The sequence below is a fragment of the Carcharhinus amblyrhynchos genome, chromosome 4, assembly GCF_965287045.1.
Source record: "Carcharhinus amblyrhynchos chromosome 4, sCarAmb.v2.hapA, whole genome shotgun sequence".
Lineage (NCBI taxonomy): Eukaryota > Metazoa > Chordata > Chondrichthyes > Carcharhiniformes > Carcharhinidae > Carcharhinus > Carcharhinus amblyrhynchos.
In genome coordinates this window covers 87,347,558-87,366,882 of record NC_137327.1, presented here as the reverse complement: position 1 = coordinate 87,366,882, position 19,325 = coordinate 87,347,558, and the positions used below count along the sequence as shown (strand labels likewise).

Below are 19,325 nucleotides of genomic sequence, written 5' to 3'. Positions count from 1 at the left end.
GCACTTTACAGGGATGTTATAAAACAAAATTTGAAACCAGCCATATATGTGATATTAAGGCAGATGGTCAGAAGCTGGATCAAAGAGCTTCAACCCCTTGCTTCCAATCTGAGCCTACCCGACCACCAGGATCCTTGGGGACCCCTCCCTTTGCTGCGTGGCAATGACGGAGGGGCACATGGGCACTGCTTTTACCTCCTTGACCTCCCTCTCCCTTTGGGGTCCATCATGCCAGGTCCACATTAATCATGACCAATACCAAAACTCACCCATTGCAATTCCCACTAGGGAGATGGGTGACTGGTGTTTAATATTTAATTTAAAATTATATTTAATATTTAATTTAAAAGAGAGACAGAGAGGTTTAGGCAAAGGATTTTAGAGCTTAACTGAAACTGCAGCTACCAATATTGGGATTGGGATTGTTCAAGAGACCAGAGTTGAAGTAGCACAGATATCTTGAAGGGTTCAAGCAGATTACAAAGCTGGGAAGGGGTGAAGCCATGGAGGGATTTGATAACAAGTATGTGAATGTTAAAACTGAGGCTTTGTTTAACTCATGGTAAATATTCTCTTACGGCTGAAATATAACTCCCAAAAAACGTGAGTGGGAGTTAGGTCAGAGTTTTGAATTCCAAAAATCTGACACAGGAACCCAGCCCACCTCAAATCTGTCTCTTTCTAGTTTTACCAGAGGAGGATGAGGCTGAGGTGGGTGTGAGTAATCCACTTGGGGGAAGTGGGAGTTATTTAAATATTACAATGAGGCCACACAACTTTATTTTAACAGACATTCTACTTTTTCATGAATGTTGGTTGGATTTACCAGAAATCTGACAGAAGAACTATGAATCCATGAGGTAAGTGACCTTACAGAACAGCTTGAGGACCAAGAGAAGCAGGAGTATTTCTCCCACGACCAACAACACATCTCCCCTCTCACTACTGGAGCCCCTCCAAGTACCATCTAACTCTCAACCACTGATTGCAACCTCCCAGCATTGATTGAATGCCCCACAAGGACCATCAGAAACACTTGCACCACGATCAGGAGAACTGCAGTGATTGGGACCATCCTCTGAATGGAACCCCCTTGGCCACAATTGGGCTCCCCCCCACCTCCCGCCAATCTGACCTCGATCTCTCTCATTCCCGTTTCAACCTAGCTGGTCTTCTTGGCTGTGGCCTTGTGCTCAGGTTTTCCCACCCAATAAAGCTCCAACCTGTCAATCAGGCTGCCTGTAGGCAGGAAACCAGCACAAAAAAGGGTGAAAGCAGAATATTGCAGATGCTGGAATCTGAAACAAAAAGCAGAAAACACTGGAAAATCTCAGCTGTTCTGACAACATCTGTGGGGAGACAATAGAGGCAATCTTTCACATCTAGATGACCTTTTGTCTGAGCAGTTCTGATAAAAAAGATGTTCTGATTTTCAAGACTTCAAAATATCAATCCCACATAGAACATACATCCCAGCTAAAATCCAGACTTATGATTCAGTTCTTTTTAAAAATGCATTCTGAGGATGTAAAGGTCGCTTAAGAAGGTAATGATGCCTTCTAGAACTGCTGCAGTCTGTGAGATGAAGGTGTTCCCATGGTGCTTTTAGTTTTACAGTTCCAGGATTTTGATCCAGTGACAATGAATGGCGATATATGTCCAAGTAGAATGCAGTGTGAAAAGAGAGGAACTTGGGTTAATGATGTTCCCATGTAACCGAAGCCTTTGAGCTTTTAGGTGTGATAGAATCCCGACAGTGCAGAAGGAAGCCATTCCCACCCATTGGATCTGCACCGACTCTCCAAAGGAGTATCTTACACAGGCCGTATCCCTGTAACCCCACATATTTATCCCACTAAACCTACATATCTTGGAAAACGAAGGGGCAATTTACCATGGGGCAATTTAGCATGGCCAGTCCACCTAACCTGCACATCTTTGGACTGTGGGAGGAAACTGGGGCAGACACAACAGACACAGATAGAATATGCAAACTCCACACAGACAGTGCTAACCACTGTGCTGCCATGCCACCTCTGACACCGTGCAACTAAGCCATTGGTTTAAAAGGCTGTCAGAAATTCTGTGGATAAATTCTCAGTGAGTCCAGTGAAATCTAGTTCTTGTACTTCTGGAGCAGGTGGCAGAGATTTAGGAAAGAGTTGTTAGAAGTTAGAGAAGCATTAGAAGCATTATTTGAATTTTCTTTCAGGGAGGTAGCAAAGGAAACTCAGTGTTCCTTAAAGCAGATCAGCATGTGGTGTGAGAGGCAAGTCTAATATGGACTAAACAAACGTTGACTTTTGCTTGAGTAGGTTTGATGATCAGAAGGACATTTCTCCTTCAGATTTGATGTTGGGTAACAACTCAGACCAGAGTTATAAAAGGTCAGCCAATGAAGATGGATGACTATTCGGAAATCTTGCTGCACTGGCTTTGGGAATCAGCGCTTATGCAGAAATAACCCTTGGATGATGAAATGTTTCTATGCTGTTCCATGAGTTGTGTGTATATGGTATTAAAAAGAATGCACTTGTTGGGCAAGCTTCCTTGTTTTCTGATCTCCATTCTGTAAACATATTACTAAACCTGGCCAAAATGAAGCATCACATCACTTCAAAAAATCTCAATCAATGATAGTGATCCACCACTTCTTGGTTACTAGTTGGTTGATGTCAGAGAAATCTGGAAGAAGTGTTTTAGTAGTAACATGTCCAGGTTAAAGCAGTAAATGATTGAAGCAAACCTCTATTATCTCATTTTTCAGAGCAAGATCCCAGTAGTGGAGTTAAAGTGAACACTTCATGTAAACATGCTGGCTGTAAGAAGGTGTGTTGTGCGTTATATTCTTTCTATTCAAGAGTTTGTTCCATGCTTTGTCTCCCCTTTAATCAGGGCATTGTCTCCACATCATTCACCCTGACTCAGACTACAAGTAAATGGCCTGCTTGTCAGGTCTCTGCCATGCATTTTTAGTGCTGGTGCTCCAGGTGACAGACTGGGTGGCAACTATTTCTCCAATGTTGTCCTTTTTTTGTGGCAAAATGCCTAGCATTTGGTTGGTTATGAACCTCCAACCTGTCAGTCCGTGGGCATGACCTCTTACCAGCCCCTTGGATAGAGCTCGCCATCCAGATTCCATAACAAGCTTCTGCCGACTCTTGCAGACCCACTGCCATTTAATGCTTACTGGCACATGATTGACAGCAGGTGGGACTTCCACCTGTCCTTGGGAGGAAGTCCCATCCATGAGAACTGTCGGCCAATCAGATTGGCTGATAGCTCTCCAACCTGGCCAGGCACAGCACAACAGTGGGCAGAAGTGGTACTGCAGCACTCTGTCTGGAACCGTCCTGGGACCTTTGCAATGGTATGTCCTGGGGAGTCCCTGGACTGGAGGGCAGGGAATGCCCTGGGTGATTGAGATGGGGGGTGATCGCGGCATTCATGGACGACAGGAGTTGTTGGTGGGAGGCCTGGAGCTCTACAGTCCCGGAGAGGAGGATATCCCAACTCTGAGGTGCTCTCAGATTGAGGCCGAGGTGGAGAACAGATTTTTCCTTGTTTCCCAACCTACCTGCACCTGCTCCTGCCAACTTAAAAATTGAGGCTGTGGGAAAAGGCACTTAAGTAGCCATTAAGTGTCATTTAGGCACCTTGATGGATGAAAGAACAGATTTCCTGCCCAGGGCCCTACCCATCCAAGTGTGAAATTACATCTTGCTTTTGTGTGTGGGTTTCAGGGAGGATTCCCATCAATCCAATTTTACACTTCCCCCCTGCCCCCTCCCCATCCTCCCACACCCCCTTTCAAAACCCATCCTTTGTGGAGCGTAAAAGTTTGTCTGTAGTGCTTGTGTGACTAGGCCAGTAATCCAGAGGCCTGGATGGATGCTGTAGAGAAATGTGCTCAAATCTTACCACAACAGCTGGGGAATTTAAATTCAATTAATGAAATAAATCTGGAATTAAAACGAAAATTTAGTATCAGTAAATGTGAATATGTAACTACATTGTCATTGAAACATATCTGGTTCACTAATATCCTTTAGAGAAGAAAACCCACTGACCTGATGCAGTCTGGCCCTATGTAATTCCATGTCCACAGCACAGTGGTTGACTGTCAACTGTCTGAAATGGCCCAACAAGCCATTCGATTGTATTCAAGAGGCAACTCATCATTACCTTCTCAGGAGAAATTAGGAAAGGACAATAATTGCTGATCTTGTCAACAACACCCAAACCTCATGAATAAGTAGATGAAAATTTGCACTTATATTTATATTGCGCATTTAATGTATTGAAGCATTTCTGAGGTACTAGCAAACCAAGTTCAACACTGAGACACATAAAGAGATATTAAGACAAGTTTACCAAAGAGGTTGGCTTTAAGAAGCATTTTAAGGAAAGACAGAAAGATCTTGAGAGATTTTAACATGAAATTGCAAGGCTAGGGACATACCCCAGCGTCACTGAAATACTAATACAAGAGAAGGACCAGGACAAGGCACATTCATTTAACTTTATCATATGCTTCCCTGTGGTACTCATGTTTCATTTTTCCCTGACAGTCATTTCAAGGGCCTGAGAGCAATTTGGAGACATGCAGCTTTCATCCTGGAATACCCATCTTCCATGAAGGGTAAGTTTTTAAAACAATAATATACAACTCAAGCTGTTGAATTTTATCAGATTACATTACTCTGGGCATTATCAGTCCTCCAATATCTTGCCTGAATGGCCACTCTTGATGTGTAAAACAGTAAATGCCATCAAATTAATTGCCTGTAGAGGGATCAAAAGCCAGGACTGATCTCACTGTTTCCAAAAAAGCCACACATTCATTTACACCAGAAGTCAATGGATCTCAATCAGTGGGGAGATCCTTTGCCTATATTCAACTCTGTAGCCGAGGGACATGATGGCCAATTTCATGCCTATCTACCCATGTCATCTGAGATTGACTAACTCAGTGAAGGTTAGAATTTGGGATTTTCCTGATCCTAGGATTAGCCATGATCCTACTAAATGGCAGAACAGGCTTGAGGGGACCAATGGCCTACTTTTGTTCCTATTTCTTATGGTCATGTGAGTTGCTGCTATGTGATTATCTACTGGACTGTTGGGAGCTCCCATCCCTTCCACTATTTTTTCTCTATGCTCCTATTTGTAGAGGTTTTGAAGATATATCAATGTCTGGCAGTGACAAAATTCTAAAACCTAATATTGAAAACTAGAAGTAAAAAGCACAAATAAATATAGGCTAAAGGGTAAATTTAGCATTCCTAGAATTAAGTTGCACCTGAATATAGAGTTGGGAATTAAGGCTACAACAGTCCTCCAGGGTGTTGCTCAATACCAGGGCAATTATATCACTGTATTTATATGTAAATTTTACTACTTAAAAAGGCTACAACATGTGACATAGTAGGACAGTGTACCATGATGACAACTTTGTCATGGCATTGTAGAAGGTAATGCCTGAGTGAGTGCAAGTGAATGGGAATAGACAGACTATTGAAGAGAGTCACTGTATGAAAAGAAGGATGAATATTGAGGTGATTCACTGCAAAAAGAGAAGGAAGGATCAGCATTCTGTGTTCAGTATATTTTGCAATTCTTCAGAACAGAACTATGTAGGTTTGGGCTGATAATTGGCAAGTAACATTCATGCCACATAAATGCCAGACAATGACCTTCTCCAACAAGAGCGAATTTAACCATCTCCCTCTGACACTCAGTGGTATTACCATCACTGAATCCCCCACTATCAACATTGGGGTTACCATTACCGGAACTGAACTTGGCCAGCCATATAGTGGTTATAGGAACTGGTCAGAGGCTGGGAAATCTGTGGTAAGTAATTCACTGCTTGACTCTCCAAAACATGTCAATCATCTACAATGCACAAATCAGGCATATGATAGAATACTCTTCACTTGCTTGAATGAGTGCACATCCAACAACACTTAAGAAGCTCAACACTTTCCAGGCCAAAGCAGCCCATTTGATTAACACCCTACCCACCACCTTAAATATTCACTCCCTCCACCACGAGTGCGCAGTGATAGGATGTATCACCTACAAGATGCACTGCAGCAACTCAGCAAGCTTCCTTTAACAGCACCTTCTAAATTTGTGACCTCTACTGCCTAGACAGGCAAAGGCAGCAGATACATAGAAACATCAGCACTTTCATGTTCCCCTCCAAGTCACTCACCACCCTGACTTGGAAATGTATCACTGTTCCTTCACTGTCACTTCGTCAAAATCCTGGAACTCCCTTTCTAACAACACTGTGAGTGCATCTGTACCATTTGGACTGCAGTGGTTCAAGAAGGCAAGTCACCACTACCTTCTCAAGAGCAATTAGTAATAGATACAAATTGTATTGGGGAAATTGAGTGTGTCAGTTACAGAAGGGACATTGAAAGATAATTTGAGGATGGGATTTTCTGGCCTGCTCACTGGCAGGATCTTCTAGATGTTTTAATGGCAGGGGAAGCTCCTGCAGCAGGGCTGGAAAATCCCAGCCTAGATTTTTGAATTCTTCAGTTGTCTTATGGAAAAGAAACTTAGAAAAGGTTTCAACGCTTTGGATAAATATCATGAGGACTTTTGCACCACTACATTGCTACTCAAAATCTTTCAATTGTTAGATAAATAATGGCTCAGGAATGTGATTGAGAGACAAAAGTGAAGGATAGAAATGTACTGAAAAAATTCAAACTGGTGAGGTAGACACTAAGGAACTGAGAGAGAGTGGTCTTGATGAGCAGGCAAATATCATTTCTCTTTTTCTGTTTTTATTTTCTAATAGAATGAAATATTGGAGCTGCTGTAAGATAAAGACCACTGAGTTTGAAGAGTTCATTGAACAGCCTGGCTGTGCCAAGGGCAAGCATCTTTGGGTCAAGAAAGAAGTAGTAAGTGCCATGTGGAATCCTACCTGGTTTGCTGTGATAAAGTGAGCCAGTCTGGATGAGAAAACAATCCTCCTTTGGCACAATTAGAGCTGCGGTTGAATCTGGTCTGTTGGATATGTTTGCAGGAACCTACAGGAGGAGGAAATGGCATAGTGTAATCGCCATTGGACTAGTATTAAGAGCAATGCTCTGAGTTCAAATGTCACCATGGCAGATATCAAAATTCAAATTCAGTAAAAAATTGCAATTAAAAGTCTGAACAATGACCATGAAACTGCTGAATAAAAAGAAAATGTTTCACTAATGTCCTTTAGGGAAAGAAATTTGCTGTTCTTTACCTGGTCTGGCCTACATGTGACTCCAAAGCCATATCAATGTGGTTAACTTTTAGATACCCTCTGAAACAGCCTCGCAAACCATGCAACTCGAGAGCAATTAGAAATGGGCAAGGAATGCTGGTCCAGCCAGTGACTCATATCCCATGAATGAATAAAAATAAATTCTTGATCTAATACTCTCATGCTGTCTGATAAGGTGCTTCAGAGATTATAACATGAGAGATAACTTGTAAAGATAATCATCAGTTTATTATTTCAGGAATTACTTCCAGCTCCCTATGATGGAGACTCCATTGTGCGTAAGATTCTGAAAGTGTCCAACCTGCTTGCTCCCAGAAGAGGGATGAGATGGAGAGTGCCTAAGTAGCGGACTTTTCTAAAGCATCCTGTATTCATGTTCCTTAGGCAATCAGGGAGAATGGCTGGGTTGACACATCCATTCTGTCAAAGGAAGGATGTCAAGAAGAGGACCCCAGCATGGGTTAAAAAGTTTCACTGGTACTTTCATTTCTGGGACATCAGCAACAGTAGGCTTGGTGAGGAGACATAGAAAGGCTGTGGATTTCTCACTCTTACCCAGAGCTCCTGCTGAGGGATCAGAGCTGCTGCTGTGAGATGTTGCTTCTTGGGACGGGTTCAAAGGTTATGGGGAGAAAGCAGGATTAGGCTGTTGAGTCGGACTATCAGCCATGACTCTAATGAATGTCAGAGCAAGCTCCTGCTCCTATCTTCTATGCTTCTTTATCTCTCTTGAATCTCTTCAGAGGTGCAGGGTGGAGCTATATAAGTTGTCTCAATGCAGTGTTGAAGGCATGCAGCAGGGAGGTGTACTGAAGGTTAGTGAAGTGCTAGAGAGGTGAAGTGTCTTCCAAAAGGTTGGCAATCACCTGTCAAGCAGTGATAGCACTCAGAGTGAAGATGTCCTTTGCACAGCAGCCTCTCCCTGATCAAGGCAGCAACTCTTCCATTTCACTGATCAAATCCTTCACAGCCTGTCAGTTTCATCGAAGAAGCTCATTCACTGTACACTCGTCTCAGTGACCATGAGAAAATGCTGCCAGTTGGGAAACAGGTGCCCAAGCTATCACATCCAGAAATGAGGATAAAAATGGTTTTTAATTGCTTTTAAAGTCTCTTAAAATTGGTCTGCTGACAGATCCTAGGGGATTCCCCACTCGCCTTCAATCCCATACTGATGAAAGTTGAAAGAGCATGGGATAATGCTATGATCCTGATCAAGTGTCACTTCCAGAAGTTTTAACTTCCAGAATGTATTCAAACCTGCCTTCCCTTGCCTGGGAAAATTCATCTCCAAAATGTCACAAACAGAATTAATGTTCAAAGGGTTGTCTCACTATTCAATCCTACCTCATAAAGAAAATATAAATATACCTGCATTGCCTTGAATCAGAAACCAAACTTAACAGTGGGCTTTACTGTGCCTTTTTCACACACTGGTACTTACCATGCTTCTATCTTACTGTTTTAGGATAAAAAACTGGTTGGCTGCCGTCATGATTGGCACCAGACTGGCAACGTTGTGGTCATCACAATCTATGCCAAAACATCTAACCCAGAACTCAGTTACATAGATGCTAACCGTACAATGGTAAGTGCAACATCATTTCAACCACAGAATGTAAAAATATAGACAGAAAAATCAAAGATTTTGAACAAATCAGAACTTTTACTTATTTTTGAGAAACTTAAAACCACAAGAGATACATCATAAAGGAGGTTTCGGTGAACATTGGGTGTTACTTTAAGGAGACTAGCTTCAGTTGTTTTGGAGATTATGTTGTGGCAACATTGAGCAAATGCATGGTACATTTAAGGTCATAGAAGGTAGATCTTTAAGACCTGGTTCAATCCAGGTCACACCAGGAAAGAGAAGCATATTAAAGGTTATTGTATCTGGACCACCTTGGTACGTTGAAAATATGGTTTTGTACCAGGCTGAAGTCACAGGCATTAAACATTAACTCGTTTTCTCTCCCCACAGATCTGCTGAGTGTTTCCAGTAATTTCCAATTTTATCTTAGATTTCCAGCATCAATCGTACTCTGCTCTTGGAGTTCCACTGATTGTGATGCAAAGCCCCAGCTGATGTTAGGAAGATGTTTCACATTGAGTCACAGAAAAGGCCCTTCGGTCCATCAAGGCTGCACCGACAAAACTACACTAAGTCTATACTAATCCCACTTTCCAGCACTTGGTCCACAGCCTTGAACTTTTGACATTTCATCCACATACTTTTTAATGGCTGTGAGGTTTCCTGCCTCTAATATCCCCCCAGGCCGTGCATTCCAGATTCCCACCACTCTCTTGGTGAAAAAGATTTTTCTCAGAACCCCTCTAAATCTCCTTCCCCTCACCTTAAAATTCTTCTGCCCTATTTTTCTATTTCTGTACTCACTAGCATGTGGCTGCAGGAGCAATCCAGAGATTACAGCTTTTTGCAGTCCTGCTTTTTAATGCCTAGCTCCCTGAATTCTTGATGCAAGCCTTGATCCTTCATTCTATCTATATTGTTAGTACCAATGTGTACCCAAACCTCTGACTTATCATCCTTCCCCCTTAGGTTGCCTGCAGCTGTTCAGTGACATCTTTGATCCTGGCCCTACAGACTCCAAGGGACTCCTGCACTACCAGCCTGTTCCTCTTGAACTGCCTGTTGGTCACCTTTCTCTCCTCCAGCTCTTTGAGCTATAGGGTGGTTACCTCTACAAACATGCTATCCACATAATTCTTAGCTTAAGGGATGTGCCACAGTATCTGCAGCCGCTGCCAATCCAGCTCCGAAACCCTGAACTCAAGCTTCTGCAGTTGGGAGCATTCTTGCACTGTGGTCATCTAGGATGTTAGTATAGTCTATGACTTCCCACAAATGACAGGTCACACATTGCACTCAGCTGACCTCACCTGCCATGTCTTAAACGTACTTTACCTTACCTTGTTAACTTTTCAAATTATTCAGATACTCCTCTTACTTTAACTTAATCTCTTTGACTGATTCTACTTCGGCCTACTTATCCTTATATTACTTATTATAATGATAATTGCCAAGTTGGAATTTGTTATTTTTTGAAAAACTAGAACTCTTACCTTTCCTTAACGTAGCTTTGAAATGGAGAGAAACGAATTACCCACAACATACCAATCAGCTCTCTCCTTATAGTCTCTACTCCTGTGATGTGATTGCTCACTTTGTTTTCAAACTCAAGGCGCTCCTAGACTCTTGGGAGCTCCTTTCTCCACTCCTGTGAGTATCTCCTACATCTCTCACTCTAGTCTACTCAGGAAGCACTTGCTGAGATGACTACACGTTATGCATCAATACAGGTTGAAAATCTTTTTGTAATGGAGTTAAAAAAATTTAACATAGTTGCAGTCAGAAAGAGAAATTTGATGACCACAATATGAGCTTTTTCCTTTGTCTTTTACAGTTGACTATTCACATCATATTTGAACAGGATAAAGTTTTTCACAAAGTAATAAACCTGTGGGGTGTAAGTATTGTTTCTGTTTTTTTTGTCCAGTTTTCTCACTTATCTCTTAAAAATGCTGACTTTCACTGGGGTATGTCTTTCCAATACTTCCACATTACCCCTCAATGGCTATATTTATATCTCAGTTGGGACTGCAGTGTCAGTCAATTATAACACCTCCACTGCTATGTTATTGGGAGTAGCTATAAATACAAGCCAGGGAATTGAATCTGTAACAGAGCTAGTATTTAAGACTCACTTCCATGGTGACCAGTAACTCAGCTCCTTCTTTTATTCCTTCACGAGATATGGGCATCAGTGACTAGGCCAGCTTTTCATTGCCCTTGAGAAGCTGGTGAAGCACCATCTTCTTGAACTGTTGCTGTCTATGTAGTGTTGGTGCATCCATTCTGCAGTTAGGAAAGGAATTTCAGGACTTTGTTCCAGCAACAATGAAGGAACAGCAATATAGTTCCAAATCAGGATGATGTATAGCTTGGAGGGGAACTGGCAATTGGTGGTATTCCCATATATATGCTGTCTTTGTACTTCTGGGTGGTAGAGGTCACAGATTTGGATAGTGCTGTCGAAAAAGGCTTGATGCGTTGAGGCAATGCATCTTGTAAAAGGTACACACAACTTATCACTGTGCATTGGTGATGGAGGGAATGAATGTTTACAGTGATGGATGGGGTACAAATCAAGCGGAATCTTTTGTCCTGGATGATGTCAGACTTCTTGAGTATTGTTAGAACTGCATTACCTATGCCAATCTAGTGTTGTGACCCAGTTGCATTTGCCAGTTCTTAGGTTACCTGCATCCTATTTGTGGTATTGTGTCCACATGTGTTACCTTTGCTGGCTGCTGGTTTTACCTTGAGCATCTGCCTATTCATTGTCCTCATGCGATTCTGCCAATTTGCTAGCAGTAACACAATGGGAAATGGATTAGTTTATAAAACAACAGAACTAAACGCACACAGTCTCATCATTTAAGACCTTGATCTTTGATCAAACCTTGGTTAACTCTTAAAAGCTTTTTTGGTTAAAAGTCAAATTTTGTTCTTCCAATTACATTTCTATAAGGGCCTTCTTTTTTACTTAATGTTAAACATGATACTTGACTGAAAATTCTTCTTACCTCTGCTAGTTTGATAAAGAAATTAACTCAAAATAAGCCACCACCTTTATTTAAAGTAGCAGACAGGAATATCCTGTACATGTATTAACATGTCTGACTAATAGAATGAAGCAGGATTTCAACACATTTTCACAAAATTGTCACAGTGCAGAAGGAAGCCATTCAGTCCATTGTATCTGCACCAACATTTTTAGTGCCATTCTCCTGCCTTCTCCTCATAATCCTGTGCATCCTGCGTTTTCAGATAACAGTCTAACTGGGCGACATGGTGGCACAGTGGTTAGCTACTTCACAGCACCAGGGACCGAGGTTCGATACCTGACTTGGGTCACTGTCTGTGTCGAGTTTGCACATTCTCCCTGTGTCTGTGTGGGTTTCCTCTGGGTGCTCCAGTTTCTTTGCACAGTCCAAAGATGTGCAGGTTAGGTGAATTTCCCTCACTGTATCCAAATAGGTGCCGGAGTGTGGTGAGTAGGGGATTTTCACATTACAGTGTAAGCCTACATGTGATGAATAAATTTTACTTTAAGAACATAAGAACATAAGAAATAGGAGCAGGAGTAGGCCATCTAGCCCTTCGAGCCTGCCCCGCCATTCAATAAGATCATGGCTGATCTGTCGTGGCTCAGTTCCACATTCCCGCCTTCTCCCCATAACCCTTAATCTCCTCTCTTATCAAAAACCCATCAACCCGCGTCTTAAAAATATTTAGCGAGGCAGCCTCCACCACTTCAACGGGCAGAGAATTCCAGAGATTCACCACCCTTTGAGTGAAGAAGTTCCTCCTCAACTCCGTTCTAAACCACACCCCCTTTATCTTGAGGCTGTGCCCCCTAGTCCTACTGTCTTTTTTGAGCGGGAAGAGTCTCTCCACCTCTATCCTATCCATCCCATTCATCATCTTATACGTCTCAATGAGATCTCCCCTCATTCTTCTAAACTCTAACGAGTACAAGCCTAGTTTATTTCAGCCTCTCCTCATAGCTCAACCCCCTCAACTCCGGTATCAGCCTAGTAAACCTCCTCTGCACTCCCTCCAAGGCCAAAATATCTTTGCGCAGGTGCGGCGCCCAAAACTGCACACAGTACTCCAGCTGCGGCCTCACCAATGCCCTATACAGCTGCAGCAAGACCTCCCTACTTTTATATTCAATCCCCCTCGCTATGAAGGCCAGCATCCCATTCGCCTTCCTGACCACATGCTGCACCTGCAAGCTGGGTTTTTGCGACTCATGCACAAGGACCCCGAGGTCCCTCTGCACCGTCGCCTGCTGCAGTTTTTCGCCCCGTAAGTAATAGTCCTTCCTACCATTCTTCCTACCAAAGTGGACCACCTCACACTTGCCAACATTAAATTCCATTTGCCATTTCCTGGCCCAACTTCCTTTTGAATGCCTTGATTGACCTCGCTTCCAACACACCCTCAGGCAGTACATTTTATTTTAAGTTATTTTTAAAGTTTATTTATTAGTGTCATAAGTAGGCCTACACTGCAATGCAGCTACTGTGAAAATCCCCTAGTTGCCACACTCCAGCACCTGTTTGGGTACACTGAGAGAGGATTAAGCATGGCCAACGCGCCTAACCAGCATATCTTTTAGACTGTGGGAGAAAACCGGAGCACCTGGAGGAAACACATACAGACATGGGGAGAATTTGCAGATTCCGCACAGACAGTAACCCAAGCCGGGAATCAAACTTCGGTCCCTGGCGTTGTGAGGCAGAAGTGCTAACCACTGTGTCACCCTGCATAGTGATATACAGAAAATGATATACAGAAAAAAAGCTAGTTTTAATGTCTTTGCAACTAAATTAGGATTTGTTTCAGCCTGTACAGGTGAAATTCTCATAATAATGTCTGAACCAGTGATACACAAAAATGTCAGCAAATTAAGGGTTAAATGAGAAAAATAGCAAAAATGATAGCTGCCTAACTCCATAATCAATGCACGAAAGCTCTTCTCAATGGATTAATACAAATAACTGAGTTAGGTCAGTGTTGAATTGTAACCAGCCAACAGAGGGTGCCCTTATCATATGCTCTGCAATGCAAGTAAAGTTTCCTAAAATTGTCATACTTCTTTGAGAAAACACTTGGTAATTGGTGCATATTGGGAAAAAGCTTCACTATGTCACCTGGCATTACTCAGTGGTGTGACAGGCCTGAGCGTATCCATCAAAAAAGACATTCACTGGGATTGTGGCACTTGGCAAAATGAGTAATTCTGAATTAAATGAATTCCTTCCTCAGGTTGTTGATGTAGAGAAAAGCTTTGTCAATATGGGCCCGACGAAAGTAGAAATTAGCCTTAAAAAACTGGATCCTGTGACCTGGGCCAAGCTTGAACTTCCACCTCGCAAAACTGAGGAGAAGGAAGAGAAAGAAAAGAATGAAAAAGAAAAAGAGAAGGAAAGTAAACCTTTAACCCAGGAGAAAAAGGAAATCTATACGGGAGATGAACCTCCGCCTTTAGAGGATGACGAATCTGATGATAGTTTAGGACTTTCTGATACTGATGAGGAATTTGATTGATAACACATTTGATGTTGGGTAGCAGTGTTCAAGACTTCACAATATGAAAGACTGTTTTCATGCAATTTGTGATGAGGTCTATTAGATTATTTTATGGACTTATATATTTAAAATGATTTGGAACCTAGTTTGCAGTGTGGACCATGGTGTGATATAGTAAATATCTGCAGTTAAAATGCAAAACGCTAAAGATTGAAAATAAATGATAATTTGATAACAGTATTACCAGAGTTCAGACTTGACATTAAGATATTCTCTTTTTACATGTTTTATATCGGTGACATTAAAGGTATTTCAAGGGGTATTTCAAAACAACTGTTACCAGTACAGATGTCTCATCAAGTGGGCTTGCATGGCAATGGAGGGCACAAGAAGCACATTTCTCATTGCCTTGATGGCAGTGAAATAGAAAACAATTGTGAGCTGTAATGACTTTTTATGTTTATACTCAATTAGAATCATAGAATCCCTACAGTCCAGAAGGACCCATCGAGTCTGCATTGACTCTGCATTGACCACAATCGCAGCCACAACCTCTCCCCATAACCCCATGTATTTACCCTGCTAGCCTCGCTGACACTGAGGGGCAATTTAGCTTGGCCAGTTCACCTAACCAGCACATCTTTGGACTGTAGGAGGAAACCAGAGCAGACGTGGGGAGAATGTGCAAACTCCACACAGACAGTGACCCAAGGCCAGAATTGAACCCAGGTCCCTGCTGCTATGCTAACCACTGTGTTAATTGTTAAGGAAATGAATTACATGGAAAAACTGGAGAAGCTTCAAACATGCACGCTAGAGAGAAGGTTGCGGGGGGTGGGGGGTGGGGGGGTGCGGTTATAATGCATTAAAGGATTATAGATACAGTGAGCTTAGATTATAAACTCATGTTATGTCAGGCTGGTGGAAAAGGACATACATCAAAGTTAATGAAAAGGAATGCAAAACTGACATATTAGGAAATATTAATGACACAAATTGCTGTTAATGGGTATGATTTTATAGCCATTACAGAGATGTGGTTACAAAGAGACCAAAGCTGAGGAGTAAATATTGAGGGGTGTATGACTTTTCATAACGATAGGCAGGGAGGAAGGGGTAGTGGGATCTTTTGTTAGTATGAGTGCCATAGCAAGAAACTATCTTTGATCAAAAGGTGTACAATCTTCATGAGTGGAGATAAGAAATAACTAGGGGAAAAAGACAGTGGTGGGAGCATTCTATAGGCCCCCTGGCAGTAACTATACTGTAGGACAGAGAATAAATCAGGATATAACAAGAGCACGTGAAAAAGACATTACATTAATCATAGGTGACTTTAATCTTCATGTGGATTGAGAACATCAAATTAGCAGAGGTAGCCACAGGGAAGAATTCATAGCATGGATTTAGGACAGTTTTTTTAGAACAATATGTTGTGGCTCCAACCAGGGACCAGGCTATTTTGAATCTGGTCATGCGTAATGGGCCAGTTTTAGTAAACAATGACAGAGTAAAATATCCCCTAGGAAACAGTGAAAATAACATGGTAGAATTTAGCATTCACATTGAGAGTGAGAAACTTGCATCAGAAACAACTGTGCTAAACTTAAATAAGGGTAATTACAAAGAAATGAGTTGGCTAGAGTGGACTGGGAAAGGGGTTTAGCTGAAAAGATGGTTCATCAGCAATAACAAATGTTTATGGAAATAGTTCATGACTCACAACAAAGATATAGCCCAGTGAGGAGGAAGGATTCTAGGAAAGGGGTAAATCAACCATAGTTAACCAAGGAAGTTAAGGATAGTATTAAACTGAAAGAAAAAAACATAATGTGGCAAAGATTAGTGGTAGGACAGAGGATTTGGAAAAGTTTTAAAAACCAATTAAAGATGATCAAAAATTATAAAGAGGGAGAAGATAAAACCATAAGGGTAAGCCAGCAAGTAATATAAAATGAATAGTCAGAGCTTCTTTAAAGAAAGCAACAACAGAGATGAATGCACTTGTAGCAATCTTCCAAAAATCCTTAAATTATGGAAAAGTCCCAGAGGATTGGAAAACTACCAATGTAACAACCTTATTCAAAAAGGAAAGGAGACAAAAAGACAGCCATTTAGTTTAACTTCTGTCATCGGGAAAATGTTAAACGCCATTTTAATGGATGTAATAGCAGAGCATTTATTAGTACATAATATAATCAAACAGAGTCAGCATGGCTTCATGAAGGGGAAATCATGTCTGACAAATTGATAAGAATTCTTTAAGGTAGTAAAGAGCAGGAAAGATAAAGGGGAACCAGTAGATGTAAGGAATGGCAGGATTTTCTCATTGGAGTTTAGAAAAATGAGTGATGACCTTTTGATACATAGGATTCTGAGGGGGCTTGACAGGGCAGATGCTGAGAGGTTGTCTTCTCTTGTGGGAGAATTTAGGACCACAGGGCATAATCTCAGTTTAGGAGATCATTCATTTAAGACAGAGATGAGGAGGAATTTCTTCTCTCAAAGGCTAACGAACCTGTGGAATTCTTTACCACAAAGGTTTTAGAGGCTGTATCAATAACTATATTCAAAGTTGAGACAGGTGGATTTTTAATCAATCAGAGAATCAGGGTTATGTAGGAAAGTGGAATTGTGGATTTGTGTCTATGTTTAACCATTCATGTGCTGATTACAAATTCTACAGGCTTTCTTGAGTTTTAAGACAAAAAGGGGCTAGTTTTTATTGAGTCAAAAACCTACCCTACAAACAATATTTATAAAGGTAACCCCATGTCCAATCTCCATAACCCATTCACACACACATACAGAATCACAAGGTATACAATAAGAAAATACTTCCTTAGCTAAATTAAATTTCCATGCAAAAAGATTTTTAAAAAACTGGACTTCAGTTTATGAGTCCTTTGCTGGTATCTCACGCTGAGCAGAATTTTTCCCAGTGGTCATGAAGCCTATGTAGACTACAATTTCAGGAGTCTACATGTTTTTAAAATGTAATCTGCCTTTCCCAAAATGTTAATCATTTTTCACCCGAGGTTCCTTTTGATGAGATTTCTCCATCACTCTGCTGGGATTTAAACTGAAATAAAGATATATCCTTGAAGGCAAAAGGCAGATTCATCTTGACTGCTGCTTTAGCAGCTTGCAGCTGTCTTAAAAGAGATTTCAAAAATGTTACTCTAATCACATGACCTTGCTGTCCATAATGATATCAGAAAGTATTGCTTAGTTGATGTCTAAACCAACTATTGCTATTGACCCATGGCCTATAATCTCCTAATGTGGAGATGCCAGCGTTGGACTGGGGTAAATACAGTAAGAAGTCTCACAACACCAGGTTAAAGTCCAACAGGAAAAATATTTTGCACAATAAGTTGTGTTTTGGAATGCAAAATGACTCAAATGGTGGTAGAAACAGATTCAATAGCAACCTTCAAAAGGAAATTGGAGAACTATTTGCAGGAAAACATTTACAGGGTTGTGACTGAAAAATAGGGTTGTGAGATTAATCAAATAATTCTACAAGCTGATATAGGCATGATGGGTCTGTCATCATGATGTGACTTGTGCATGAGTGGTATTAATTTTTAATTTCATCAGCTGATCAAACATATATTGAAATGCTTAAAAAGGACTTTTAAAAAGAAAGCAAAGATAATGGCTTAAGATGGCTGCCTCAAGTCACCTGATGATCAGTATTACCAGCCGTCCAGTTTTCTAAAGTTCCAATGCAAAATAGGTTTAAGAAATTCCTAGGCATCCTCATGGAATTTCACACCTGCTGATGTCGAGAATGACTTCAAAAGATTTACTGAAATTGCATAAGATGGGTGCAGAGATTGCAAGTCTACCAGGACACTAGCTATATGGAAATGTATTATTTCTATCTTATCAAGATGAGATAATAGATCATTTCCAAATAAACCTGTTGGACTTTAACCTGGTGTTGTGAGACTTCTTCCTATAATGTCCTAGCCATTAACTTCTGAGTGATTTATCTTTTAAAAAATCCTTTTTAAGCAGTTCAATATGTTTGATCAGCTGATGAAATTAAAGATTAATACCACTCATGCACAAGTCAGATAATGGTGACAGACCCACCATGCCTATGTCAGCTCGTAGAATTAATCTCACAACCCTGTTTTTCTGTCATGGCCCTGTAAATGTTTTCCTTCAAGTATTTCTCCAATTTTCTTTTGAAGGTTGCTACTGAATCTGCTTCTACCGCCATTTGAGTCGGTGCATTCCAAAATACAACTTACTGTGTAAAATAGTTTTTGTTCATGTTGCCTTTGGTGCTTTTGTGAATTACCTTGTGGTCAAATGATAAGGCCTGGGAGTGGGACGGTGCTGAAAACCTGGCATATCAACTAGGGACACAGGTTTAAAGTTAAAGTTTATTTATTAGTCACAAGTCGGCAGACATTAACACTTCAATGAGGTTATTGTGAAAATTCCCTAGTCTCCTGTTGAGGTACATTGAGGGAGAATTTAACATGGTCAATGTACTTAACGTGTCTTTTGGATCGTGGGAAGGACGTGAAACCATTAAGTGGTGCCTGAGGAAGGTGTGAGGCTGGTTGCGGCCCCTGGCTCGTTTGATTGGCTCTTAGAGTCAGGTTGCTTGTGCATGCAGCCCAAAGTGGGTGGTAAATTCCATGTAAGACTAAATACTGGCACGAGACCGATAGTCAACAAGTACCGTTAAGAGAAAGTTGAAAAGAACTTTGGATTGTGGGAGGAAACCAGAGCACCCAGAGGAAACACACACAGACACAGGGAGAATACAGAGACTATGACCCAAGCCAGGAATTGAACCCAGATCCTAGCACTGTGAAACAGCAGTGCTAACCACTGTACCACTACACAGCCACCAGCCTGAGTTCTCACCCCAAATGGGGCAGAAATTCTGCT

At 41.3% G+C, this 19,325-nt stretch overlaps 2 protein-coding genes across 2 annotated transcripts in view; one reads left to right on the top strand and one right to left on the bottom strand.

The window, feature by feature from the left end:
• snrnp35 (small nuclear ribonucleoprotein 35 (U11/U12)) overlaps window positions 1-7,329 on the bottom strand; it is a 92,011-nt gene extending 84,682 nt beyond the window's left edge. Inside the window, exon 1 of the mRNA XM_080187491.1 lies at window positions 6,950-7,329. Coding sequence (XP_080043617.1) covers window positions 6,950-7,077 — 128 coding nt within the window. The 5' untranslated portion in view covers window positions 7,078-7,329. The remainder of the gene's footprint in view (window positions 1-6,949) is intronic.
• Window positions 1-14,640, top strand: part of LOC145342175 (cysteine and histidine-rich domain-containing protein 1-like) — a 32,018-nt gene extending 17,378 nt beyond the window's left edge. Inside the window, exons 6-11 of the mRNA XM_080187489.1 lie at window positions 2,768-2,829; window positions 4,572-4,642; window positions 6,821-6,926; window positions 8,754-8,873; window positions 10,711-10,773; window positions 14,145-14,640. Coding sequence (XP_080043615.1) covers window positions 2,768-2,829; window positions 4,572-4,642; window positions 6,821-6,926; window positions 8,754-8,873; window positions 10,711-10,773; window positions 14,145-14,426 — 704 coding nt within the window. The 3' untranslated portion in view covers window positions 14,427-14,640. The remainder of the gene's footprint in view (window positions 1-2,767; window positions 2,830-4,571; window positions 4,643-6,820; window positions 6,927-8,753; window positions 8,874-10,710; window positions 10,774-14,144) is intronic.
• Window positions 14,641-19,325: the final 4,685 nt, after the last annotated feature.